General features: G+C 48.4%; 2 protein-coding genes across 4 annotated transcripts; one reads left to right on the top strand and one right to left on the bottom strand.

Moving 5' to 3' along the window:
* Nucleotides 1-5843: 5843 nt before the first annotated feature.
* slc41a1 (solute carrier family 41 member 1) lies at nt 5844-20960 on the top strand. 2 transcript variants are annotated; one of them, XM_029151157.3, is made up of 11 exons: nt 5844-6156; nt 7278-8348; nt 12429-12536; nt 15102-15173; nt 15476-15620; nt 16912-17058; nt 17532-17679; nt 17761-17840; nt 17954-18088; nt 18204-18352; nt 18784-20960. In XM_029151157.3, exons 2-11 carry the CDS (start codon nt 7863-7865, stop codon nt 18967-18969), a joined length of 1656 nt encoding a protein of 551 aa, XP_029006990.1. In that variant the 5' UTR covers nt 5844-6156; nt 7278-7862; the 3' UTR covers nt 18970-20960. The 2 variants fall into 2 exon arrangements, with proteins under 2 accessions (XP_029006990.1, XP_029006991.1); XM_029151158.3 differs by lacking the exon at nt 5844-6156 and adding an exon at nt 6222-6603.
* A 383-nt stretch (nt 20961-21343) lies between these two features.
* Nucleotides 21344-27589, bottom strand: si:ch211-112f3.4 (EF-hand and coiled-coil domain-containing protein 1). Of its 2 annotated transcripts, XM_029150618.3 has the most exons (9): nt 25406-27582; nt 24684-25104; nt 24472-24606; nt 23614-23678; nt 23448-23547; nt 23159-23285; nt 21799-21873; nt 21628-21697; nt 21344-21556 (listed from the first exon to the last, which is right to left on the bottom strand). In XM_029150618.3, exons 1-9 carry the CDS (start codon nt 25998-26000, stop codon nt 21378-21380), a joined length of 1767 nt encoding a protein of 588 aa, XP_029006451.1. In that variant the 5' UTR covers nt 26001-27582; the 3' UTR covers nt 21344-21377. The 2 variants fall into 2 exon arrangements, with proteins under 2 accessions (XP_029006451.1, XP_055365061.1); XM_055509086.1 differs by lacking the exons at nt 21344-21556; nt 21628-21697 and having other exon boundaries at nt 21807-21943; nt 25406-27589.
* Nucleotides 27590-27594: the final 5 nt, after the last annotated feature.

Consider the following 27594-nt stretch of genomic DNA (forward strand, 5'->3'; position numbering starts at 1 on the left):
AGCTGGGGTCCAATATGCATTGAGAACAGATCTGACTTACTGCTGGCAATGTGGACCAGGCTCCAGTTTCAGTCATACATGATCTGGACAGCACTTAACCAAGAGCTTTGGATTTTTACTCTTACAAAAGCCTCCCACAGAATTAACAAGCACCGCAGAACTACTACTCTATATCCACATTACACATGTGGACTGGTTAAGTGAACACATACAAATCCTCAAATATGCTAGAGAGGGGATGGAGGTGGTCCAGTGTTCCACAGCTGCATTGTCTGTCCTGGATTTGAGGTTCGCCTGAATGAATGAAAAAATTCTTATGTTCCTACACTGGCAAACTTAACCACCTTAAAATCATCTACGGAAAACAAAGGCATTTATTCCAACACACGTTTGCAAACAGGTACTGTACTTCAAGGCATCTGTCACTTATTCTGATTGCTTAATGAAGGAACATTTCTTAAGACTCATCTAGCTAATAGCGTTGCTTATGCTAATGCAATGGCATGGCATCACATCGCATATGTGTGACGCTCTGAACTTGTGAACACTCCCAAGTCCAAAGGTGCCCGGCACACAGCCAGGGTGCACTGACTGGAGTCCTGGGTGGCCGGTAGCTACAACCACTGGACCAGGGGCAGATCTCACTGATGCCAGTTACTCAAAGTGGCAAGCTGTATGACCAGAGTCCTGCTAAACCTCTTTCTCAAACTTCCACTCCTGGTCACTGAGGCTCCAAACCAAGTAAAACGTCTCCACCAGGAGCTCATTAATGGAGGAGCTCAAATTTATTTATTATGAAATTATTTTTGAGAACTTGTGTTAAAAAAATGTTTAATTTTAGTCTTTTTGCCAGAGAGTCACTGGCTAAAGGAGCAGTGACTTTGCACCGGCCAGTCAGGATGAGCAGGCCCCAACCTGCACCCACTCCAACAGGCTGAAGGAAACACCAGCTCGAGCCTCGGTTATACCTCATGGAACCACAATTTGCACAGGTCAACTTGGTGACTGGATGTAGTTGAGTGGATGGAGCCCCAATGAGACAGCTGTCCACCTGGCTTTCATCAATCTCTCTGAAAGAACAGCGGGACCTCAGTGCCCTGAGAGCCGCTCTAGAGCACTGGAGGACAATGCCTCTTTTGCCTGATGTGACATTTGTGAGCAGGGACTGTATGTAGACTGTGCTCCACAACCCCTGCAGTGCATTGGTGGCCACTATCAGCCTACTACACAGGGGGCTGTTAGAAAGACTGTTACCCGGACCCCCCACCACCACAGAACGACTGATTTTGACCGAAGAGCAAATGGGGAAGTGGCACTTGGAGGTGGTGGGAGCACAGCACAGCAACCACTCATTTTAGGTGGGTGACATCAGGAAATCTTGCCTCAGATCTGGACTTGCTCAGCTTGCACGCCGAGGGCCGTGCTGGGGGACCAACCACCACTGAGACACCGGGGGAGGACCACAGTTGTTAGCCAGCACTCCTCATCTTCAGTAGCATTATTGGCAACAATCTCCTGTGCGGGTGACAGATGAGAGGAGACCCGGCACTGGTGGAGGTGAGAGAACAGGCGCCACCCTGTTTGGTCGTCAATGTAGCCTGGAAGTACAGTACCAGGCTGGAAGTGATGCACTCACATGAAAAACCCAAGCATGTCCAAATAATCAGTAAGCAGCTGGTTAAACACACCACATGCATGAATATGTAGGTTCCATTTGTTTTAATTGGTTGCTTTCTATTAAATACCTAAGTCATATGGTTGCAGTGGTGCCTCACAACAGGCAATATTAATAAAAGTAATACTATGATTACATACAGTACCAGATATGTTACAAATATAAAATGCACGATTGAATGCCTACATGTGGCATCTGGCCCTTCACACCACTAGGGGGCGCTCACACTATGTGACTTGTTTTGTTCAGCGTCCTCTGGTTAGTACTTGTCATAATTTTGTTCTGACCTCACTTCCTGTTTAGTCTCTGTAGTAATTTGTTTGATTAGTTCCTGGATTCATTTAGTTTAAAGACCATCCTTCCTGTCAGTCCTTTGTCCGTTCATCATTGCTTCGTGCAGTGGTGTCAGTTCGTTGTGACCTTATATGATTTTTTTTTTAAAGCATCTAATCAGCCTGTAGTGAAATATGGCGGTGTAGTGAACGGCACAAGTTAAAGTTTGTTTAGACAAAAATTGTAACACTGCAACAACATGTACGGGCCTTTACGATAAGGCTGCTCACAAACTATTTTTGTCTGCATCTCTCCATGATGTGATGGGAAGCTCTGTTTTGTTTAATGGGTGAACCATGTGCTGCCAGCAGGAGGTTACTCTTCACCCACCCTTACACACACAGCCTCTCCAACACAACATCAGTGTTGCACAGCGTCTGTTTAAATAAATAACTTCCATCACACTACTTGGTTCCTGTTCTCTGAAACACATGTTTCCACATTTCCATGTAATTGGTAGATAAACTATACGTAAACTATTGGTAAACTATTGCTAACACACACTCCTAAAGTGGTGTGTACCGCATGTGTATAGTGGAGATAGTGCAGTGGGGCAAAGTTGAGCCTTGATGGACCCCCACAACTTGCAGGGTGAGACTCACGGGGCGTTGCTAGTAAAGACAAGCCGCCGCCGTTTGTTATGGCTGATGTACTCAACATCATCAACAGGGGTTTGTAGGGTTTTGTTTGTCATGTTGAAATAGACACGTGTAGTACTTAGCAGTCATATGTTACTTGTTACAGTGACAATGACTGTGTCCCTCAGCTGTTCAGCTTGCAGTCACAGTTATGGTTAATACTGTAACTGTAAAATCAGGACAAGGGACCTTCATTCAGTTAGCTGGATGTATTTTAGAACTGTGCTACTATTCGCTGAGATTTTCAGTTTTCTTTATACGCTGCAGTAAATCAACATGTCCATGAGGGACAGAATCAGAATCATTAATAACAAAATAAAATGTACAATATAAAATGAATATAATGTACGTAGATGTTTTAGTATTTTCCCTTTGCTGATGAACATTCCTCTATTTGTATCCTGCTCTGCTTACTGCTGGTGGAACCTGCGTTGGGTTCCACTATGAGTGACGAGGCTAACCACAGTCATGTCTCCACAGATGTGGGTCCATCAGGCAGCTCAAAGCCAATGTCTCCTCGTCCCACACATCTACAGAAACAGCTTCCACATTGTAACCCGTTTCTTAAGTAATGGTTTGTAGGACTTACAGATGGAATGACTCACAGAGGCATGAGGACAAGATATGAGATCTGAAGCTCAGGTCTGTCAGTCCTCTGCTGCCCTTTGTGCGTAGGGGAGGAAGCTCGAGAAGGTGGCTGGGAGTAGGGGGGAGTGTCCTTGGTGGACAGCCATTCATCCTGAGCTGAGGGACCATTTCCAAAACACCCCCAACATTCCTCTGGGCTCAAAGAAGCCCTAGGACAGAAGTGGCCCAAAACTGGCACCGACCGCCCAGCGTTGCCAGGGACAGCACTCTGCCGCAGCCGTGCAGGGGCCCAGCGCCGCTTTGTTTCACTTCCCACCTCACTTCCTGGTTTGGAAAAGTGGCTTAGAAAATCAGCCAAATGTAAAACACTGTCTGAAAGTTGCTGTCGTGGCCTCATCCAACCAGGTTTTGTTGTGAGGTACATTTCAAATCCTCAAACAAGTATTTACACAGAGCAGCCGCCAACTGAGTGGAGTCAGGAGCTCGTCTAGGGGGCGTCATAGAGCCCCACCAGCAAAATCACCTCAGGCCAAATCCACTCTCACTCTCCAGTTTCACACCTGATACTGAGATGATTGCCGTATATAGCCATGATAAGGAAACGCATGTGCCGCTAATGAATGAACTGTGGATATGCTGCAGAAATGGACTCCACTTCTGGCTTCTTGTGGAAAAGTTGCAGATGAGATAGAAGAAGCTATGAGGTTTATTCATTGCCCTGACACTGAGTGGAAGATGTAATGCTTTAGTAGTTTTGTCCACATCCTGTCCAATCAATGACTGACAGAGTTGGCTGTGATTCATCTTAACACATTAACAACAGAAGATTAATGTAACTTTAAGCGCAATGAGCAAAAGGCAAATTTAATGAGTGATATAAACTTGACTTCTTCTTCTTCTTCTTCTTCTTCTTCGTACAGAGTGAACCGGAAGCACCATCAAGATCCCACACTAAAGGCTCCAGGTGGGACAGAGGTCATCTGAACAGATAGCTAACAGCTACTAACTCTACTAACAGAGGACATCTGCCACCGGCAGAACCACGGGGTTTATCAGAAATATGTCAACAAATCAGGCATGAACACATCAGTACCAAGCTTGACTTTGTCTGTGAGTCCTCCTATAATCCCTTCTAGTCCATGAACCATAAGTCCAAACCTTTCCAAACAGGTAGATCCATTCTATAGTTGTTGTATGCCAATAAGCTACACCTCTCAAATGTTTATTGTGGTAGTTGTAGTTTGTACACATTACAAGAAGTCTGTAGTTTCAATGCACAGCACACAGTCTAACACCACATCACCTCCACTGTGGTGGCTAATGAAACAATATGGCCTGAGTAAAAGCAGGGGTAGAAGTAGAAGTAGCAGCACATCCACCCACAGGCCTCTGTGTGTTGTGCCATATACTGACTCTTCCTGCCATGTCCTTAGTGGATGATTATGCTGTGTGCAAACCAGCACAGGTGGGAGAAAACAGGGGGAAGCGTATGTGAATAGATGGCAAGCTCTCTTGGTGATGCTGAGCCGAGCGGCTGTATAGCAACAGCACAACAAAGCTGCAGGTCCTCTGGGGACATTGTTAGAGCTTCTGCTCTCCAGCGAACTGCAAGAGGTGGCGTGCAACATACTGTATCTGTCACAACTAACACGAGCCTTAACAGACTGTTGTACATTGTTTTATGTTCAGTAAAAGATGTTAAAGAAAGGGAAATAACAGAATACACACTATTACCACATTATTATTGTTATTATTATTATTATTATTATTATTATTGTTGTTGTTGTTGTTGTTGTTGTTGTTGTTGTTGTTGTTGTTGTTGTTGTTGTTGGCAAAACTATTTTTCAGATGAATGCTTGGTCTTTGTACCAAAGATAATCTTGTCACTGTTGTCTGCATTTACCTTAAACACTCAGTCAATGATTTGCTTAGTGCATATGCAGAGATAATCTACTGAACTGTAGCTTGTCGATAGAGCATGTAAACATGGGTGTTGTCTGTCTAATTCTGATTATGTGTAATTTGTGATGAGTTGGGATCTGGGGGAACCTCACAGGCAGGTCTGTGAACCCAGCCCAACACTGAAACATGGGTATGAAGCAGGTGTGAGTCCAGACTGAGCTTCTCTTGAGTTGTGTTCACATGGAAACTCCAGGGCCCCTTTCATGTCCTAGTCCGCTCAGGTCCCACAGTGGGTCGTGTATCAGAACCCGCTTGTTAAAATTTGTGTGATCATATAGCAACACTTCCTCCCAGATTCTCTGTTTGTCTCTGTTGACCTGTTTCCCAATTTCCTCAGAGTTGGTGGAACAACAACGAAAGTCCACTCAGTCAGGTCAGATGTGCTGTGTAATAGTCCACCTAGTCATTGATAGGTTCTAGCCTATTGTCGAATGAAAACTTGTCTGACCCCGCTGGCAGTAAATTAGTAGGCATGTGGAGGAGACTGGCACCGCACAGCCACACATTTCCACACACTGTGGTGGAAGGAGGGGACGCGCTTGTGCGCAATGGAGACGGGGTGTGGGGGGGGGGGGTGTCAGGAGGGTGGTGGGAGGAGGGCGCGTATCGTCAGCTCAGAGCGTGGAAGGAGGGCCCGCCTTGTGGCTTCCTGGCCCCCTGCACCGGACGGGTGTATTATAGATGCGCATCCACGCAGCCGGGCGGCGGGGGCCAGCGCACGGGTGAAATGTGACGGGGTCGAGACAGAATGGGACCCAGCCTTCAACCGCGCGGAAGGGAGGGTTTAACCATTAACGACCGTTAACCCTTGAAAGGCGGCTGCACACAGCCGGTGCCGTGCATAAAGCGTGCGCACCGGCGTCCACGCCTCATCTCGAGCGCCTCACGAGGACGCAGCGGCCGCACGGAGTTGGCGTCTCACTGATCTCCTCTGCTTGGTCCGCGCTGACACGTTACAAGGTACAGTAACCACGAGCTCCTCGTATGCGACAACCTGTGGGACGTTTGCGCTGCTATTTGGGGCAGGCGAGCAGTAAAAGCGGAGATGAACTAAGTGAACTGCAGCATCGGACGGGCCACTCCGGAACCACCGCGTTACTGTAGGTTTATGCGGATGGTGCGTTCATGTCCTAAGCCGCATACTCGTGGTGATGCGTGTAGTGGCCGTGACATGAGCCCCACGGGCCGGCGCTGAGCAGCCCCGTGCCCCGTTTAAAGGAGCTGCAGAAAGAAAGGAGGACTCTATTCAGCCCGGACCAGGGAGCGCTAATTTACGCCTTTGCCATGTTGGGTTCGGCTGGTATTGGTCCTGACTACTAAACAGAGGATTGTTTCAGCGTCTGTGTGCGGATGTCGCAACATGCAGGCGGATGAGAACGCGTCAAGTAAGCCACAAATAGCCTGAAAGTAGGTAGACCGCCTTTCAAAATAAAAGTTTGTTTTGCTTTGCGTGACTAGTGCGTTGCCATTAAAAGAGAAGTGACCAAAGCCCAGCTGAGGTGAACTCACTCAGCATCATGTCCGCTATAACCGACTGTACTACTGGATTTGAACTTCCCACATGTAGTTTCTCGTTCTTCTTTATTAGAATTTCAGTGTCTCACTACATCAGGACCAATAACCAAGAAGGACGTTTATTTTGAAAGACATTGCAGGAAACGTTTTCGGACTTTCCAGAGGAAAGAATATTTTTAGCCTCCGGGTGGATGAAAGTGTTTAAGACTGTTCACTTTTCATCTGTGTTGCCATGAGGAGTAAAGTGCTGTATTAAAACGTGACAGCGAGTCAGTGCTTCAAGGCTTTTCCTAAAATTTGTTGTCAATAACTTGTGACTGGAGGTTTAAATGTATCTCACGAGGGAAGTGAACATGGCTTATATTTAGTTTATAATATTTGATCAGGTCAGTTTTGTATGAAGTTAATATGTGAGTTTTCCTCTGGTTGGCTCAGTGTTGCTGTTTTCTGTTGGGCAGTTTGGGCCCAATGTAGGAATAGTTAAATGAATGAATCATTCATTTAATGTGCTCATAATAATGTTTACATTTCAGAAGGGGTCATTCATGGACTTGTCCTTTTCCTAGGTGATGGTCCACTCTGGTTGGACGGGTACATTTCTGCAGCCGGTAATTCCACCCTTATACGGCACGTCTATAAATATCTGTGTTGAAAACCTCCCAGCAGCCACGTGGTGTAAGGTGAGACATTCCCATACCAGTACAGCCACCAGTCTGACTTAATCAGTGGACTCTCAACGTGACCAGTCTGTGCTGGAATCTGGAAGGACTGTTACTGGATGGGGGATTTCTGTGGTGAGTCCCTTAAGTCACCGCTTTGTCGTCTGTTTAAAACTAGCATGTGCACTTCTTTCCGCGACGGCCTCCCCTGAGCACCTTGCAGTGAATGGAGAACATACTGGTCCTGCTCCCAAAGCACCGACAGGAACACGGGCTCTGCAGACGCAAGCTGCATGTGCCTCGCTGCAGGTTTTTTGCTACAGAGAAGGTTTCTCTTGGTCTTTAATAGCACCTCCTCCTTTAATGGGATAAATCAACTGGGCTGATCAGGTTCAAGACCAGATCAGAATTATATTCTGACTTCCCCAAAACCGCCAGGCCAAACCTTTCCGACCTTTTTCTGTCAAGTCAACTGTCTCCAAAGGCTTCCGCATGGTACTTTGGTCGAAAGAACAAGACAAACTCCCCGACATCGACATGTCCTCCGGGGCCATTGAGATGAAGAAGGAGGGAGGCCCCCTGACACCGGCCTTCCTCAACTCCAACTGCTCCGTCCACCCGGTGATCCTCACCAAGGGCACAGAGGAGGTGAGCCCTGGGACCGGGGTTGAGCTGGAGCTCACAGAAGTCACGTCTCTCACAGAGAAGTCCAACGAAACTGGGGAGGATGAGGAGAGGCCTGAGATCGTGGGGACAATGGACTGCCGAGCCAATGCCAAAGGCCAGCGGGAGGAAGACGCTCTGCTGGAGAATGCAAGCCAGAGCAACGAGAGCGACAACACCAGCACCGACCAGAGTCCCGAGCCACCAGCGCCTCTGAAGGAGACCTCCTTCTCCATTGGTTTGCAGGTGGTGTTTCCCTTCCTGCTGGCTGGGTTTGGGACAGTGGCAGCTGGAATGGTTCTAGACATTGTCCAGGTAAGGATCCCAACATGTTCTATACTGTATGTGGTGAGGTCACAGCACACAGACAATAATCAGGCTACTGTAGGTTCTATTGCACTGAAAACATGCGATTGACTTGCTTTTCTCGAGGACCTTGTAAAGACTAAATTTGTGTACAGAATGGACTTAAATGCTTGGATGCTGTGTCCTGAGAAGTTACTTTGACGCTTACAGCTGTGTTTCTGCTCAGTGGTGCTCCAGGCATATTAAGGTAGTGAGTCTTTGGCATGTTTTAGCTATTCATATTATTTATACAGCATCACATCGCAGCTAAACTTATCAAGGCACTTTACAAAATAGGTTTAAGACCTTGTAGAACACAAAAATACGAGCCTTTAGAGAAGCTTGAGCAAACGTTTTAATTAGTGGGAAACGTCCTTGTAGAGGAACAAACGTCCAGCAGAACCCTGCTCAGTGGCGTGGACCGGTCGGTGTGACGGACCAGAACAGAACAGAGCAGAACAATATAGCATCACAGTCGTAGTTCTGCAGCATCTTTTTGGGCTGGGTACGTGCAGGTGTTTGCCCAACTCTCATTACACTGGCGTTGGCTAAATGCTAGTGTAATGAGCAAGAGAATTTCTGCAATGAGAACAGCAGGCTTTAGCTGCTGGATCCACTCTGCCTCTGAGGAAAAAATAAAACCCCTATAATTACTCTCCTTCCTTCATTTCCTGCTGACTCGCTGCCGTTGCTTTTTTGATCTGATTATATCTAAGTGTGCAGGGTGGTAATGCAGGCCCAGCCGAGCTGACAGGTCATATATTCCTTTAGAGTCAGCTTGTGATGCAGCCAAAGCAGGAGGGGTCAGGCTGCCAGTGGAGCAGTTCAGGCACATTGTGTACACGCACAGCGATGCCAACATGGTGGACCCCAGGAACCCAGCACACAGGAAGGGGGCAGGCAGGGAGTAATTGTACTGTTCCTGGAGCACCTGAAATGGCAGCTCTCTGCAGCTGAGCTGAAGTCCACATGAAAACAAAGACAGTACAGTATCAAAGCCTCTATTACGGTGTGGTTAGGTATCCTTACTAGACCAGGAATGCAGAGGTTTGAGGTCAAACATTTTTCAAGCTGCCTCCACTTAGGCACCATGCTGCTGCACTCTCTCCAGTTTCCAAAACACTGACTGCACCATTGCTTTAGAGGTGAGGCAGAGATGCCAGAGCCGCTGGTCAGTCACGTCCTATAGCACGCCTTAAATGCAGTGAGAGGACACGGCAGGTGGAGGGGAGTTGTGCTGGGCACCTTGCAGGTCATCTCACTGCCTAATTCCTCCTCCATGACACCGTGAAACGCTAACTCAGCTAATCCCTGCCTGTCCTTGCAAGAAGGTAATTGTCTAACTCACCCTCCGTCTCTCTCTCCCTCCCTCCTCCGCTCTCGGTTCGCTCAGACTGCATCAGGGCCTTTGCTAAAAGTATGTTTTTAATGTTCAGAGCCCAGAGTTGTGCCCTGGACCAGTTCTTGACCCTCAGGAGTCTATGAAGTGGGACCTCCGAGTCATCTGGCTTATTCAAACTATAGAGGAGTGAGACATCTGCAAAACCACCCGACACGTCAGCCTCTCACTGGCTGAACGGCTCACATCGACTAAAGGTCACTCAGTTTGCAAATGGCATGTTTAGCCGTGCTTGGTGTCTGGAATCGCCAGTGTCAAAGGTCAAACTAATGATTTTGTCATCAGTCTCGGGACAAGTCTGAGACAAACTATTATCCAAGGTAGTTGCGCATACAGTCATCATAATGTTTGTCTGTCTGCTGCTGTGGTTGGCCTTCTACCTACAGCTAAGGAGAGGGACACAGCTTCAGTCTCAACCCCATCTAAAAATAAAGGTAGCCGTAAACAGGAAGTCATTGTCCACACAAAGGTTTAACGTCAGCCAAGCTTTCGCAGGCCACAAATCAACAGTTTTGGTTCAACCGCATCCACTCGCCTGCTTTTCATACAGCGGCCGCTGCGAAACCAGAGCGTGGGCTTAATGTCTCAGACATCCCTGCTGCCTCTGGCTCTTGTCCCTGATTCTGGTCAGACCAGGTCACACAAGTTCAACCCTAAGTGCCCCCGATTCTACCGTAATGTAGCGGAATAACACCAATAAGTGGTAGAAACGAATGGACAGTTGTGTCTGAACCCCCTCTGTGTGATTCCACCGCCTCACATGAGCGGCTCCTGCTGATTACTGCCTGCACTGACAGCTGCTTAGGAAGGATGTAAGTCGCGGTGATTGAAAGGATTAACACGTTAAAATGTTTTTCTGCTGCACCAAGCGCTCGCCAACGTTTCACTTTGAGGAGCCGACGTTGCTTTAATGACTCAAGATGCTTCCTGTGCGTCCGCATAGTGTGGGACATGATTGACATTGACATTTGACCACCTCTCCCACTTTGAATTTTGTTCCTCATTGTTATTTAAGCTCCTGCATGGCTGATGTTGGTGTCTTTCAGAGTAAATTCCATTCTGGCCACATCCAAGTTAATTTGAGCCTGCACTGCACGTGTCTGAGCATGAGGCCTGACCCCAACTCTATTAACTATGTTGTAGCACTGGGAAAATGAAAGAGACGCCACCTGGTGTAGTCTCTGTGACGCTGCTGGAGTTTCGTTGACATTGCATGCCATTAGGTTCAGCTTCCCACTCAGTACAGCAAGTACAGTGATCACAAATAAAATGAGGGGCCATGTTACTCAACCGGGCAACCTGACCCGAGTGGGCCTTGCATACCAGAGCTCCTATAGGTCTGTACACAGAGGTGCTGGGGCTGCGCACTACAGTTCTAAGAACCGAGGAGGTGGCCATGAGGAGAGTTTGTTTGGCGCAGAGCCAGTGTTCCATGGAGACAACAACATATATCACCACGGGGGAGGCAGGGAGATGGGGGAGTGGGACAGAAGTAAAGAGAGGAAGAAAGATTGAAAACATGCGGCTGTGAAAGAAGAAGAGTGCTCACAGAGGTGCTCCCAAGGCTGCTGGGCCGGCACAAGGCAGCAGCCAAGCGGAGGCTGGCAGTGAGAGCGAGCTGTGCTCGGCCTGACCACCGACGGACTTTAACCCACACCGCAGTCAGGGCCACACCTACTGATACAGCTACGCTCAACTGTAGCGTCCCCTTATCGGCCAGTCTGTACATCTGGACGCGCGGCAGGAGCCACACTATGAAATGCAAAAAATGCAGCTAGTGTGAGAATGCAGGCCACAGTGTTTGTGATTGGAGCGGCAGCATCGCTCCTTCCTTCTCTCGTCAGCCAGGCTGGATATTGATCCCGCTCTGGGCAGACTGAAGTGGAAGTGCTGGGGGCCTCGGGGACCAGCTCCACAGATGAGCACTTTTACTGTAGGTGTAGATGGAGGCAGTGGTTTGGTACGTGGCCACCGACCTGCTGCCGCTGCATGAACTCTGAGCACCAGGTTACTGAGGACCTACACCTGCTAGAAATCTGATTAAAGGAGGGGGCCTGTATTATTACCCCATCGATTCACAATAGTCACAAGAATGAGCTCTACTGGATGATTTCACTGACTATTCGCTGTCAGCATCAGTTTTCTTTTAAGTAAAGCATCTTCACCATGAATGGAATTGAATGGACAGTTTCACCCTCCTTAATCTCGTTATCACAACATTTTCTTATTGTGTTTGGGTGACTCTTAAACACAGGGTCTAAAATCACATGTTACCGTTACTGACGACCTGTTAACAGTATTATCATAACACGTGTGCTGCACATTCCACTGTGATTACAGTGAGATATGTGTGTGCACAAGGAGATAAAACTCACAGGTAAAGGTGACCGAGGGAAATCAAGAGGGAACGAGAGGACAATAAATCACTACAGTCCCAGTGACCTTGGTCCATAACAGGAGGGTCAATATGATAAAGTAGCAGCAGTAGAGATGGACTCTTTGATCCATCATACAGGTCTGATTGCACAACTGAATCACTTTTAAACAACAAGGTCAGAGAGGCAGGGAGACATCCTACCCGTGTGTTGGTGTCCATAGAGATGTGAACATGTGTTATTATCCTGACTGTACGTGGGTCCTGGTCGTTTCAGCACTGGACCGTCTTTACGGAGGTGTCGGAGGTCTTCATCCTAGTTCCTGCGCTGCTGGGGCTCAAAGGAAACCTGGAGATGACACTGGCTTCAAGGCTTTCAACAGCGGTAAGAGCAGTGTGTGCGTGTGTGTGTGTGTGTGTGTGTGTGTGTGTGTGTGTGTGTGTGTGTGTGTGTGTGTGCGTGTGTGTGCGTGTGTGTGCGTGCGTGTGTGTGCGTGTGTGTGCGTGTGTGTGTGTGTGTGTGTGTGCGTGTGTGCGTGCCTGTGTGCGTGCGTGTGTGTGTGTGTGCGTGCGTGCGTGCGTGCGTGCGTGCGTGCCTGTGTGCGTGCGTGTGTGTGTGCGTGCGTGCGTGCGTGCGTGCGTGCGTGCGTGTACCTGCTCTTTGTCCCTTGGAGGGCTCAGCTTTCTACTGGTAAGTGCACCAATCCAGTCCAATCCTCAAATTCTTTCCACTGCTCTGTGGAAAACAGGTGACATGCTTATCGCTGGCGTGGAGACCTCAACTCATTCACCCTGAGAAGTTGTACTTGAATTTGAAGTTCCATATGTGAGGTTTAAAATTGGTCTGACTAGTGTTGAAGCAAGTGCAATCAGGCACTTGGATTAATGTGCTGGTCTGGACATTAAGGAGGTTCCAAGACACTTCTCCTGCACACACTCCAAGACCTTCCCATAGTTCTTTACTGGTGCTCAATCATTGTCATGATAGACAATGGCTTCAGCATTTCTTAACACTGCCTCATCAGTATAGTGAGTAGGTGTCAATAGTTGCCCTTTTTCGTGTTGGTTGCACAAGTGTTGATGTAAGTTGCATACAGTAGTTTCAGTTCAGCATAGTTTTATTTCCATTGTCAGACGTGGGCCAGAGTCGGGTCGTGGGACGTTGTTGTCTGGACCCAGCAGGACCACGTTTCTTTCCACGCTGCTGCTAATTATGAGGAGATTACAGCACTGTACATTTCCTAATGCGCTTATTACAAAAAAATAATGTAATCCCCAGTACTGGAGTCTCTGCTCATCATCTTCTACTCATTCCGTGTGTTTAAATTAATATGTTTAGGGGAATAAACTAGGGCCACACTGTAAACAGATGAGAGCAGCTACAGAACCGGTAGCGGAAACATCAGAATGCTTTGTACTACATACAGTACATACTTTGGTTCTCAACAACAGCTTAGAATTTCAACTCAGATCAAAATATTTTTTCCCTATTTAGTCAATAAAATTAAATGCTGTCACATGACCCCATGGTAGTGATGGATCTGCCATTGTATTATGTATGTATTATATGCAGCACAGACTGGTGGTTAAAGATTCATTCTTGTGTCTGTGTGGCAGCTCCACAGCTCTGCACAGATGCTCGGCCTCCTCTTATCTGTTCGCCTCCAACCCTCTGTACTATCAGTGTTTGTAGCTGTTTGGCTTCACGTGTATCTGGCAGACACACATGTCACTGTGACGCTGGGATCATCAGCTCTGGACGTTTACTGCGTCCTGTTATAATCATCAATTGAACGTGATGCTACATGCTACACATCAGTTCATGCACGAAGGCGCAAAACCGCAAATCTTTGTGAACTCAGAGTGGTGGTGATGTAAACAATGCAGGAAAATAGTTTAACTCCTCTACTCACTAGAACTATACACACTAGGCCTGACTGACTGACTGACTGACTGACTGACTGACTGACTGACTGACTGACTGACTGACTGACTGACTGACTGACTGACTGACTGACTGACTGAACAGCAGGAAAAAATATATGATAAATATATCAGCAGGAAAACACAGACAGGTGAGAGGTAATAGGTGCATGTAGCATAGAACCTGTGGCAAGTAACAAAACAAGGCAGGACAAATAACACAGACAGAGTGGACAGTAGACGCTTAAACAGACACAGAAAAAGACGACAGAGTAACAGCTAAACTCACAACTACTAACAGACCAGAGTAATGTGAAGACAGGTGACCACTGACATAATCACCAGGAAGCATGAGACACAGCAACAAACGAGACAGGCTTGAAGCAGGCGAGGGCCCAGTTCACACTAGTGGCACCACTGAAGCTCTGCTTCTTCAAAGTACCTGTTTACAGCCTGTGTGATCTTCTGCCCACTCATCCTCCCAGATGTCACTAATCTCATGGCAGCTGTTAAACGGCCAAACTCACACCTCAGCTCTCTGTCCAGCGTCTTACTGTGCCAACATGTCAGGGGTGGAGTGTGTTGTGTCTTTCCTTCTGCATATGTGAAAGCTGTGATGCGACAGAAAGGAAGAGTCGCCCTCTGTTTGTGTCCTCTCACCAGAGATGAGCACCAGGATCATTGATGTGGACACACAGTAGCCCACTGTAGCCACATCCACTCGATGCTTGAGACCGCGTGTGTGTGTGTGTGTGTGTGTGTGTGTGTGTGTGTGTGTGTGTGTGTGTGTGCGTGTGTGTGTGTGTGTGTGTGTGTGTGTGTGTGTGTGTGTGTGTGTGTGTGTGTGTGTGTGTGTGTGAAGAGAGGGAAGAAAGATGAGATAAGTGGAGTCTGCCGCAGGATGAGGGATCACATCAGAGGGTCTTTGTCCACTGAACTGACCTTGTATTGTTCTGTTTGAACAAGATGCAACTGATTCTACCAGCACACGCACACACAGAAGGCGTTGACCTTATGTCTCTTTCAGGCCAACATTGGTCAGATGGATACAGCAAAGGACATGTGGAAGATGATCATGGGCAACCTGGCGCTCATCCAGGTAAATGCAGCATATACATACATGTCCACAAGCAGGTGGCTCAGATCACAAGTGCTTCATGTCAGACTGCGCTCGGTGTCAGTTTCCCTGTGGTTAGTCCGTATTTAGACACCAGCCTTCACTTTTCTAAATGTTAGTCAACAATAAGACACAAATGAGCGGAGGAAGAAAAGTGTGTGTCTCATTTAGTCCAGCAAGTGTCCTGTGCTAGCACGTGTTAGCCGCCGCAGGCCCACGTCCACGTCCAGCTGACGTTGTGTGATGCTGCGTCTAAGCCAGCGCTGGCCTGCGTGTGTGTGCAGGTCCAGGCCACCGTGGTGGGCTTCCTGGCCTCCATTGCTGCTGTGATCTTCGGCTGGATCCCAGAGGGCCACTTCCGGCTGGGCCACGCCGTGCTGTTGTGCGCCTCCAGCGTGGCCACTGCCTTCATCGCCTCTCTGCTGCTGGGTACGGCTCACACATTCATCAGGTCCCTGTCAGAGCTAAACTTAGAGAACCTGACTATGGTTTCCCTGAATGCCACCTAGCCAACTGATCTGACTGAAGCCCAGTGTGTAGGTTGATGTCGGCTTCTAAATAGCACAGAATGTTGGAAAGTACTGTATAGTTGCGACCTCAGCTGGGTGAGCGAAGCTAATGCTAAGGCTAGACTGGAGCTAAGCTATGGCCACAGCGAAGCAGTGGAGAGTCCATTGGACGACCTCAGACGTCTCATAGCAGGAAGAATTAGCTCTCGGATTAGCACATGGACACCATTCATTCTTCACACACCAACACAGACGCTCGAAGATGCTACAGCAGCGTGGAGGTCACACCACATCTGTTGCTGATGTTCTCTCCTGCAGCCATTTACAGGTTACAGTTTTCTCTTTTAGATGGTTTTGCATTTCAGACTTTGTTGGTAAAATACATTGTTGTCAATCATCTTATATTGGGATCTGGAGGACCTTCACAGTCCCTGTATTGAGAAAAAGGTTTAGCATTTTAAGTTTACACAAACGTCAAGATCATTGTTCTATGGGTTTTTTGGGTTAAATGTAGACGACAGGCCATGTTTTTCTGATGATGGTACTAAGTAAAAAGAAGCATAGTCAGTGAAATGCATGTGGAGCAAATAACACATAAATACCTTCAGTAGTTAAAATGATTCAATTCTCAACCAATGTGAACATCATAGACACAGAGAAACATTGAAGGCGTCAGTGATTCCTCTGGGAACCATGAGCGTCTGTTGTAAACACCCCTCGTGTTTACTGTCACTGTAGCAGGGAAAACTTCGGTGCGGTCTGGTAGAAACCCGGAACCTCTGAGGAGCCAAAGAGACTGAGTGACGAGAAAACCTGTTTAATCAAAAGTGACGAAACCAAAACCACTCCAGGACCGAGGACGGGGAGGAAAAAACTACAGGGCTCACACTAAAACACAAAGAGCTACAACAGACACAGTGACAAGTACATGAAGTGGAAAACAGCAGCATTAAGGTCAGATCAGATCCAGAAGGAGCTGGCTTCTCTACAGGGCGTCCTGCTGGGTGTGAGCGTGGCCTCTCCCCACAGAGCACCTGAAGCAGCCCAGCGTCCTGAGGAGCAGGTTTCAAAGAGCCCTTCACTCAGATGTGACTTTATGCCTTCTGTTGTCGTTACATTGGTTTATCACTGTGTAACACACCCACCCTTACACTGTGATGCTCTGAGTCCTGCTAAACCTTCTAAAAGCTCTTTCTCCTGGAACCCCACAGGCATCATCATGATCGGCGTGATCGTTGCGTCTCGCAAGGTGGGCATCAACCCTGACAATGTGGCCACGCCCATCGCTGCCAGCCTGGGGGACCTGATCACGCTGTCGCTGCTGGCAGGCATCTCTACAGGCCTGTACAAGGAGCTAGGTAGGCGCACGCTGCTGCTGCCGCTGCTGCTGGCCTGAGATCAGGCTGTTCACGCTGCCTTTAAGTGTGAAGGGAAGAGTCATTACAGACGGTAACGTGATGCTGTCATCGCACTTCCTTTGAAGATGTTATCAGCCTGAGCTTCTGCCCAACTTCCACTGTTTGTCTGTGCTGGTAAAATGAACCCGCTGGGTATTTGTGTCATTTCTGGCCACAGACACAGACAGTGACACACTTAGGAGTCTTCCTCAAATGAAATGCCTCAGTGCAGCTCTATATTGGGATTATTTGGGTTATTTTGGTTTAAGCACACAAAACACAGCTGGTGTCTGGGTCTTGACTATGCGAGGGCTTTGTGTATCTAGATATTGTGCAACTGATGCTCTGTGATGTGTTGCGTTGCCGTGCTTAGACTGACATCTAGTGGTGGAGCAGGCGCTTAGACCCTGTGTAAGGTCGTCTTTCTCCCACAGAGTACAACGACTTCGCCAACCCACTGGTGTGTGCGGTGTTCGTGGCCATGTGCCCGCTGTGGGTGCTGATCGCCAGAAAGATCCCGTCCACCAGAGAGGTGCTGTACTCGGGCTGGGAGCCAGTCATCATTGCCATGGCCATCAGCAGGTGCTGCTTTCACCGCGTAGCTCTGTGCATGTAGGCAGCTGGTGCAGTCAGTGACGTCTTCATTCTGTCTGCTTGCGTCAGTGTCGGCGGTCTGATCCTCGACAAGACTGTGACCAACCCCAACTTCGCTGGCATGGCTGTGTTCACCCCCGTCATCAACGGTGAGCGGGCGCTTCCTGTCCAGAACCCAGCGTCTCCGAAGCCGCTCGTCTCCCGTGTCAGGATTCCGAGCTAAACCTGCACCTCTGCTGCATTTGTTGTGCTGTTTGTGCAGGTGTGGCAGGAAACCTGGTTGCAGTGCAGGCCAGTCGAATCTCCACCTATCTGCACATGAATGGTCTGCCCATGGGGGACCCCAACCCCACCCCCAGGAAGTGCCCCACGCCCTGCACCTCCTTCTTCGGCTCCAGTGAGTTGATTGGTGCATGTGGAACGTTCCACTGTTTTTTTCCGTTGTTCCACGGTGGATATTAGTTTATTATTACCTTTACTATAAATACAACGCAGCTCCTGTCTTCTTCCAGCTGTGAATTCCCGCTCAGCCCGTGTGCTGTTTCTGCTGGTGGCCCCGGGTCACCTTGTCTTCCTCTACACCATCAACTCGCTGAGAGGGGGCCACACAACGCTCACGCCCATCTTTATCACCTTCTACCTGACTGCTGCTCTACTGCAGGTACCTTATAACTACATGTGATGGTGCAGCCTCTGTTTAAAGTAGGCTCAGACCCATCTGCAGCTCCATACCTAGCTTTTCTTTTGCTGTTAGCTGTTGTTAGAGCTGCACACCTTAAGACCAGTTGGCTTCATCTTTGGCCAGCATCGCTAATGATACCGGCTCCCTGTTTGTAAAAACCCTCTACCTCCCATTTTTCATCATGGCATGTTTGCATATTCTGCTCTCTGGAGTCATCATAACTAAATAACTAACCAAATGAACTAAATACTGTAACGTTGAGCCTTATCCAGTGGCTTTAGTGATGAGTGTCCTGATATTGGCCCGTGTGGCTGAAGGCAGCTGGCTGAGTGGTGGCAGGAAACCCTAGGCTGTTGGTTTTATTTCTACTAAGAAATGAGCTTTGCTTCTTCTTCTTCTTCTGGGCCCAGGTGATGATCCTCCTTTACCTGGCAGACTGGATGGTTCACTGGATGTGGGGCCGAGGGATGGACCCAGACAACTTCTCCATCCCATACCTGACTGCACTAGGGGACCTGTTGGGGACTGGCTTCCTCGCACTCTGCTTCCACATGCGCTGGTTCATCGGGGACAGAGACACTAATGTGGGCAACTGAATGCAAGGAAAGACACGCACAGAGAACCAGGACCCAACGCTTCCACATACACGACAGAGAAGAGCATCACACGTGTGCCTGAACGTTACCCACTGGAGGCTGGACGTCTGACAGCAGCTGCCCAGCAGTGGACCCAAGCAACACAGACTCCTTAGACCTAATAACTGACTCTCACTACTTTAATTAAGGCAATGATTTTAGTTATTGTAAGTAATGCATTTGATATGAATCAGCACCTGTTATACGATCGGCCAGTCCTCATTATTTTCAATGGGGACGTGGCCCTTTCATTTCTACTCTTAACATTTGAAACTAAGACAACAGCAGAAGAGTTCCTCCAAACAAGATGCATAATCACCAAGTGCTACCGTATGTCACAGGCAGAAACAGTCTCATGTGAAATCGAATGTGTCATTTCCGAGTGTTGGTTAGAGAGGAAATGGCACCTCACTGTGCTCAACACTGAGCCGCCACCAGCCATTTGCTGCTTGGTTGTTGTTGCTGCCCAAGCATCAGTGAATGTGATAGGAAGTCTCTCTCTACCCACAAATACACCATCAATGCACAGCCAACAGCTCAGCGACTTTACATGTTAGCACAACGATCCTGAGAACCAAACACTGTGAGGGGAGGGGAGGCTTTCACCAGCTCCCCTTCTTTCTGGTGTGACCAGGCACTAAGGCCATTCTCTGCAGTTTATATCTCTTTGTTAATTTACCTAATGACATGAGGAGGAACAGAGTCCAACCTTAGTGCTTGGTTTTACACATTCTACAGACGAGGACATAATAAATGTGAGCTCATCCGCGAAGCCCAGTGTCTCGGCAGAAACCTGCACGTGCTGCTTGAGTCATGGAGTTTCTCAGACTGTTCTGGGGCCAGCAGAAAGCATGTGCAGGGCACAATGTGGAAAACTTGATTATGTTTCTGTCTTTTGGTCTGACTCATTATTTTTTTAATTCTCCAATGATGTTAAAATAGTTTTTTTCCATTTATCCCTAATCGTTTTTAACTCTTTGTGATTGTTGCTTTGTGTGATGAATTTCCTGCAGCAACCACTGTAAAGGTGAAGCCACTTCTGTCACGCTGGTCAGATGCACAAGTACTGTAAGCTGCACAGCGTCTGCTCTGGACCCAGCCCACACGTCCGTCGGACTGACGCTGAGTCGGCGCTATGCCGTCAGTCTGAGTCTAGACGGGCCTCTGTGACACACCAGGTGCCAGCGTTCTGCCTCTACATCCATGGAAAGTTGTGAATACTTCTATAGGGGGCAAGTAATGCTTTGTCTATTTATTTTTAGAAGCACACAAAGCAAATTGTACATACTATATTTATTCTATATATAAGGTTGTTTATTTTGTCATTTAATTTTGGCTCGTGTCATTTTCTGCTTTTCTTGTATGTGTTTTTTTTTTTCTTTCCAAAAGGCCAGCAGAGCTTTTTGGTGAGGCTAATGAATAGCACCGTGCCTAACCCCACTTATTAAACACCTCATGCATATGCACACACACACCCTGTCTCATGCAGGGAGGGCTACAGTACTCACAAGTCATGGACAGGCCTTAACCTCGACTCAGCGTAACCAATCAGGAGCTAGGCTCGCCCCAGATAGTGTCTCCTTAATTAGCTTTGATTAATAAAAGATGACCACTTGTTTGATTATGATGTGTAATGTAATAATGACTTCTATGGCAGGGGGAGAGAGGGGGCAAGAACCTCAGCAGGTTGGGTCTCCTTGAATCTGAAAGGTCTCAAATCAAATGAAGTACAAGCCTGAACAAGCAAGTGCACAAAGCCAGTAAGTGAGAGTCCTTGTGATTCCAGATGTTCCCCCTTCAACAGCCTCGACGCCTTGTTAACCACAGGGAATCACAGGGAACCAGTGGTCCTCACACGGACACATCAAACACGGAGACCGGTTTGTTTCCTGTGTGTTCCTCCCTCTGCACTGTTTTTTAAATTGCTGGAAATAAAGGACTATGTCATTTCATACCACTGTTGGCCTCATTGTCTCACTGTCTAAAGTGTAAGGACAGAAAAGTCAGTGTGCTCTCCAGATGTGGTGTGTTTGTACTTCTCTCATCACAAAGCTTCTTGTCCTCACTTGCCACAAAAAACTGTCCTTCACAAAGAAAACAATACCCCTTACATTGCTCTGTCATTAGACACTGCATGTAGATCTATTTGGAAAGTGTGAAGACCAAAGTCCCAAATGGACAGAAGCTGCAACAGCATCTTGACTCAAACAAAATGGTGGATGGAAGCACAGCAGTGATGTTTTATCAGAAGTGCGACCAGTAGAAAGGTCGTTGACCTCATAAATCACATCCAGCATGAATGGAAGCATCAAATTACCCACAAACAGGACACGTGTACGGCTGCACAAGCAGTTTTAATAGGAGCTCATTCAGCAGGAGATGAGCAGAGGGCTGACGCTGCTGGGTTGATGTCCAGAAGCAGCAGGAAGTAGTGCTTTGTCTCTGCTCTCACCAGCTCCTCCTTCATCCCTCCCACCGCCTCCAAGGAGCTCGCTGGAGGACAAGCGGAGGCACAGGGCGTCCGCCACCTGCAGCACCTGAGACGGGCCTGCACGGAAACAGTTACCAACAGCTGAGCCCAGCACGTGAGCCTAACGTCTGAGGAAGATGCTGACGTACCATCTCCACTCCCACTGCACACGTCCAGAGTGTCCATCACAATGCTCCCCAGCTCCCTGCAGGACACGCTCTGGGCACCAAAGACGGGCAACACAGTAAACTTCAAGGTGATCAGAGCAGCTACCACATTTACAGTATGATGCAGTCTGCAGTGTGCGTGCGTATACGTGCCTGCTTGCGTAGCTGCAGCAGCAGCGACAGAGCATGTGTGAGTTTCTCCTCTAGCATCTTCTCTTCCTCAGGCGTCTGACAGACAGCAGGAGAACAGCTCAGCTCATTGATCACAGTCCCATCACAGACTTCATCTATTTGGCAGCTTTAATGTTAGAAGAATGAGTTGTTTAAGCCCCATTTGAATCAAAGAGACACATTATTGAATCAGGTCGTCACGGTGGCGCTTGGTCCAAAGTGACGGACCTGTACAGGTAAGTAGAAGGGATTTAATGCAAAAACGTCGTCAGGACACAGGCAGCGGTCAAATCCACGGTGGCAGAAGGGCTGTGAGTCAACAGATGGAGCTCAGGCAAAGGTTCAGGCAGGGAATATCCCACGAGGGTGTGGCTGAGCAGCTAAGCAAACAAAGAAATGCTGGAACGAGGTATGAGAACTCACGATCTGGCTAAGTGGTGTAAATGCTGGTGACTGAATACGAGACCAAATTGCTTAATTGACAACGACTAAGACAATTAGTGGAAGTAAGGTTAGCACAGGACCTGGTAGAACAGAAAACAGGAAGCTTGCAAAATAAAACAGGAACTGATGAGGAGACGCTTCAGCTTCTATTGTAAAGAACATTGGTGTCTGTCGTCTTTAGCTAAAAGTCTCCTTCACATCATAGATTACAGAAATCTCTAGAACCTCCCTCTCCATCTGAGGATCAGTAAAGCCACGAGCCTCCTTTGTCAGAGTGATGCTGAAACATGACTCCATCATTAGTTCCCTCCACTGCACTCCCTACGCACAGTTTGTCCAGTGGCTCTTGTTGCAGCCAGAGTCTGACTGGACTCATGACGAGAGGTCACATTTCTCCCACATCAGCTTCTCTGTCCTCTGTCCTCTAGGCGAGAATTTAAAATCCCTCTCCTTACTTCAAAGCTCCTAATGATCAGCTCCATCTTGTCTTAGACCTCATAGCTCCTCATGGTTCCGTCTCAGAGCTGGTTTCCTGGTGGTTCTAGAAGTTCTGCTTCTGTGAGACAGAGACACCCTCTCTACCTGAAGACCAGGCTTGGACCTTCCTTCCACTTACAGATATTCAGGTCACACTGAACCATATCTTATTAAAGCTGCTGTAGACTTAGATGCTGGACATCCTTCATACACTGAGCTCCTCTGTTTTCTGTCTATTTAGTCTATATCTATATTTATTTCTCCTCCTAACCCATTTTATTTGCGTGGAACTGATTATTGAAAGTCAGGTCTTCTCTCATAAATAAAACCTGCAAAAAAACACAAAAGCTGCATTTTTCCATGAAGCAAAGAGGTGTGAAGCTGCTGGACTAAGACCAGTGTTCCCAGCACCTCTGCCCACCTTTGTCTTTTCACCTCCTCTATTGCTTCCTTGCTCTGGGCTTGGGCTCCTGCAGGTACAGCAGCGCCCCCTGCTGTCCTTAGAGGTGATGACGTCTTCCTTCTCTTTCGAGTGATGGCTCTGACATCTGAGGTTGTTGGGGAGAACAGATGGAGTCAGTGAAAGGAGGACACCTGTGTGGGTAAGTGGACTGCTGCTAGCGACTGGATGTTAGTTAGCCGTCAGCTACGACAGCAAAGGAGAAAAGCCATAGACAGTCAACCAAGACAGTCAGAGCTTCTGAGCCAACCTTTTGACGCAGCCACGCAGTCGGCACGACTCAGCGTCCTCGTCCTCTTCATCGGAGGCGGCTCTGCCCTCCACTGCTCTCTGCAGACACTCTGCCTCGGCTGCACACCAGTAGAAGCCACTCATTTACTGCCCATCGCTGCTCAATGACTTAATAGTGGACTCACCTGTCCTGTTACAGGTGTCTTCAGCTCCAACTGGATGTGTGGAATCAGAGCAGGTAGAGCAGGATCTGCAGCAGGTGGAGGTAAATAGCATCAATAAACAGCGGATCAGAGCCAAACAAGGCTTCTAATAACAGTTCAGATCATCAATAATGAAGTTCTTCCTGAACTGCAGCTGGTCGACTGACAGCGACTATGTTTGGGTCATTACACAACCTGCTCTCAGAGTGTGATATCACCTAAAACGTCTTCTGCCCAAAATCTCTGATCGATTATACTCTACATTTTTCCTGGACACCACTATTTAATGTTGAAAAGTCACCATGCACTAGTCACCAGTCACCGTTCAACATTGAAAAGTCACCAGTCACCATTCATCCATCACCATTCACCAGCCACCAGTCATTGTTCATCAGCCACCATGCACTAGTCACTAGCCACCATTCAACACTGATCCATCACCATTCATCCGCCAGCATTTACCAGTCACCAGACATTAGACCCCATTCATCCGTCACCAGTCTCAGCCACCATTCATTAGTCACTAGCAACTTTTCATCATTCACTAGTCACCAGCCCCAATTCATCGGTCACTTCACCGCTCTCTCTCAAGCTGATCGATAACTATTACCTGTCATGACGAGACATCCTGAAAACGAACAAATATGCAAACAGACCTGATGCAGGATGGACCTGACATCACAAACCTGTGTTTGTCCATGACTCATGACTGTCAGGCCTGTGTTCAGGCTCCTATTAGCTGGAGGCTGACTCAGCGTTATTGCAACGCCACAATTAGAAAGGAGCAAATGGTTTGCAGGTAGCCGCCTCACCCCCCAGGACAGCGACACAGAACCGCACCTGTACTGCTGCATCTGCGTCTCCAGCTGGTGGATCCTGGACCGGAGTAGTGGCACGGACTCAGCCTGCTCCTGGATCAGACGAACCCTCTCCAAGCCCATGCTCAGAGCCTCCCGAGCCTCCTCCGCCCTCCTCCTGATGGACATCATCCACATTCACCACGTGCTTCATGTCACAAAGTAATTTTTCCATGGTTTAAACGAGAGCCCAACCTGATTTCAGCATTCTCCTTCCTCAGTGTGGCCTCCACCCCCTGGAGTTGGCGAACCTCCTGGTACGCCCAGCGCACTTCTTCCTCCAGACGCTCATTGAATTTCATGGCCTCCTCCAGCTGCCCGTCACGCGAGGAGCGGATCAGCTTCAATTCCCTCAGGAGAGGGTCTCTGGCGTCACGCCTCCTTGCGCCTTCTCCACTGCTCTGTCCTTTGATCCTTTGTGTAGGCACCAGCTTTCCTGCTCTGAAGGTTATGGAAGTTGTGCGAGATGGATCAGAGGAGGTAAGTCTGGAGCAGGACGAGGGGGTGCGGCTCCTCTCCCGGCAGAGCGCCACCTCCAAGGCCAGGCAGCGGGCATCACTCGCCTGCAGGACCGAGCGGAGGTCCTCCACTAGCTCCCTTAGAGCCCACACCTCATCTGTGGAGGAGCACAACCACGTCACTGCAACACATGTCCTCTGGAGTGGCTCAGTCTGAGGTGATTTGCCAGACATGTCACCTCCACTTTTCAAACTGCTTAGGTTAAATATGTGTTCAGTAGATTAAGCACTTACTTCCACTCAATTGCACTTATATTGCTGCGGATTTGTCACATTTACTAACAACAACACACATCGACTTGTAACGGATGTAAGCAAAAATGTTGGAATTACAAATAGTTGTGTCTACCTCTGTTTCCTACTCATCGCACCGTTAACAACACACTGGTTGGACTCTACCTGCCTGGGGGTCGTCTCTAGTTCCACCGTTAACTGGTCGCTTCGCAGCCAAGCTCTGGTCCTTCCCCAGATCAAAGGTCACACACTTCCTGCTCCGGACCCGCGGCCATCGGAGCCGGATCTGTTTCTCCACCAGCTCCGTGTCCGGAGACACGGGCATGCGCCGGGCGCAGTGTGCGGCACCTGTGCGCGCGCTGCGCACGCGAAAATAGCCGCAAAGCCGCGAGTGGAAGTCTTTGAAGGACAAGTGGCAGGGCAGCGCTGAACACACGCCTCTGGAGTCGTCGTCCTCTTCATCCTCCTCTCCAGGATCCTCGTCGGTTTCTACAGTCTTCCTCACTCCGCTCAGTCCCAGCACGTCGCACAGCGCGGTGAAATCCTCCGCCGACACCATGTCGTTCCGGTTGGTGTGAGCCAGGTGGTGGAAGACCTCCTGCAGGTACTGGTCTATCCCCGTGGCCAGGACCACGATCTCGTTCTCCACGCCGGCCTCGGGGCAGTGGTGATGAGCCAGGGCGCTCCGAAGCCACTCGCTCCTACGCGCTGCTCGAGGTGTCGGCTGGACGCGGGACGCGGCCGGTGACGTGCGCTTCATGGCAGCATTAAATCTGCCTTCCAGAAGTTCAAAACCAAGCCTTGTTTGATGCTGCGTAATTCCCTGCAAAGCTCACAATGAATGGAATCAGGATCTGATCCCCGCGGGCAGGAAACAAATCCCTGTGCGTCGACTCCACCCTGCTGTGTGCACACTGACCGCACGTGCGTGTGCGTGCGTGCGTGCGTGCGTGTGTTTTCTTTCAGCCCCGATCAAAACCTCAAACCCGTTCAATGAAGAGAGCGCTGAGTCATTTCCAACGAAATGAGTTTAGAGCAGGGACTCAATGCGGCTCCCGTGGATCCACTGAAAGTCCAGGTGAGTGGGTTGTACCTGATCATCAGACACGCCTGAGCCACGCCAGTCCTGCAGCCAAAACAAAGGCAGAGTCTGAGTTACAGTCCCCACTGTGGGCATGAAGGATCAAACCGCTCGCTTCAGTGTGTTCACAATCCAGACCCAGAAACGCAGAAAAGCCGCTGACGCTCCTTTTGTGAGTGTTACATCTGTGTCCAGACCTGCACAGACTTCAACTTACACCAAAGCTGGTTAAAATACTTTTGTACATCGCTTAACTGTCATTTAATCCAGATGATCTGCAGCCATGGACATGTTCCTCACACCCTGGTTATTACTGATGGTGCAGTCACAGCCTCTGTGACTTTCACTAACGTACGTAATGATTATGTATTATTATTATTATTATTATATTATTATTATTGGTTCCCCTCATATTTGGGAACAAAAACATTTATATAGTCTTTTTATGGCTGGAAATTAAAACGAGTAAAATGTTCAGCTTTGCTTTTCAAATGCAGAGGTGACCGTGTCCACGGCCTGTTTAGGGCCACGGCTTCCTGTCCTGCTCATGCTTCACCTGGACTCACATGTACAGTATTGCCTTTTGTTTTGCTTCCAAGACACACTGTGACTCATTTAGAACTTTTGTTTGTGGTTGTACTGGTTCAGGCTACGTAGCGTGTACAAAGTAAACGCAAGTACAGTACATGGAACTAACAGCTACAGTTTATCATGTATTATTATTATAAGGCAGAGCTCAGTGGCTGCAATCAGCTCAGGTTCTCCTTTAAGGCTGAAGAGGAATAGACAGTCAAGTTCCCCAATTCAAACAGTAGGAGTCGCACTCTTACAACTGGCTCTGTTATTGATTTTATTACATCCATCTGCTGAAAAGCTTCTCTTTGTAAATCACTCCTAAACTCACCAAGCCGACATCTCCACAATGCTTATGTCATTGAAATTAGAAGCCAGCAAATGCTCTTTGATGCTTTGATGACAGACAATAGAAGCACACATCTGGTCCCAGAAGCAGCGTTATTCAAAGTCCCAGAAGAAAGTCAGGTAACTGCAAGATCTCTAGCTGCGCCCTAAATGCTTCCTTTATCTTCTCCTACTGGTCCAACCATCCTGTCTGTGTCCAGTTACTGGTCCAACCATGTTGTCTGTGTCCAGTTACTGGTCCAACCATCCTGTCAGTGTCCAGTTACTGGTCCAATCATCCTGCCGGTGTCCGGTTACTGGTCCAGTTCATCATGTCTGTGTCCGATTACTGGTCCATCCATGTTGTCTGTGT

Source organism: Betta splendens, chromosome 5 (assembly GCF_900634795.4).
Source record: "Betta splendens chromosome 5, fBetSpl5.4, whole genome shotgun sequence".
NCBI lineage: Eukaryota > Metazoa > Chordata > Actinopteri > Anabantiformes > Osphronemidae > Betta > Betta splendens.

Bases quoted from the DNA above. Each gene is read 5' to 3' on its own strand.
- slc41a1 (XM_029151157.3), top strand. From the start codon at position 7,863: ATGGTACTTTGGTCGAAAGAACAAGACAAACTCCCCGACATCGACATG. The intron at 17,841-17,953 runs GTGAGCGGGCGC...CTGTTTGTGCAG, and splicing joins GTTCACCCCCGTCATCAACG to GTGTGGCAGGAAACCTGGTT. The intron at 18,353-18,783 runs GTACCTTATAAC...TTCTGGGCCCAG, and splicing joins TGACTGCTGCTCTACTGCAG to GTGATGATCCTCCTTTACCT.
- si:ch211-112f3.4 (XM_029150618.3), bottom strand. From the start codon at position 26,000: ATGAAGCGCACGTCACCGGCCGCGTCCCGCGTCCAGCCGACACCTCGA. The intron at 23,286-23,447 runs GTTGGCTCAGAA...CAACAACCTCAG, and splicing joins CTGCGTGGCTGCGTCAAAAG to ATGTCAGAGCCATCACTCGA. The intron at 21,698-21,798 runs GCACGTATACGC...TTTGGTGCCCAG, and splicing joins TGCTGCAGCTACGCAAGCAG to AGCGTGTCCTGCAGGGAGCT.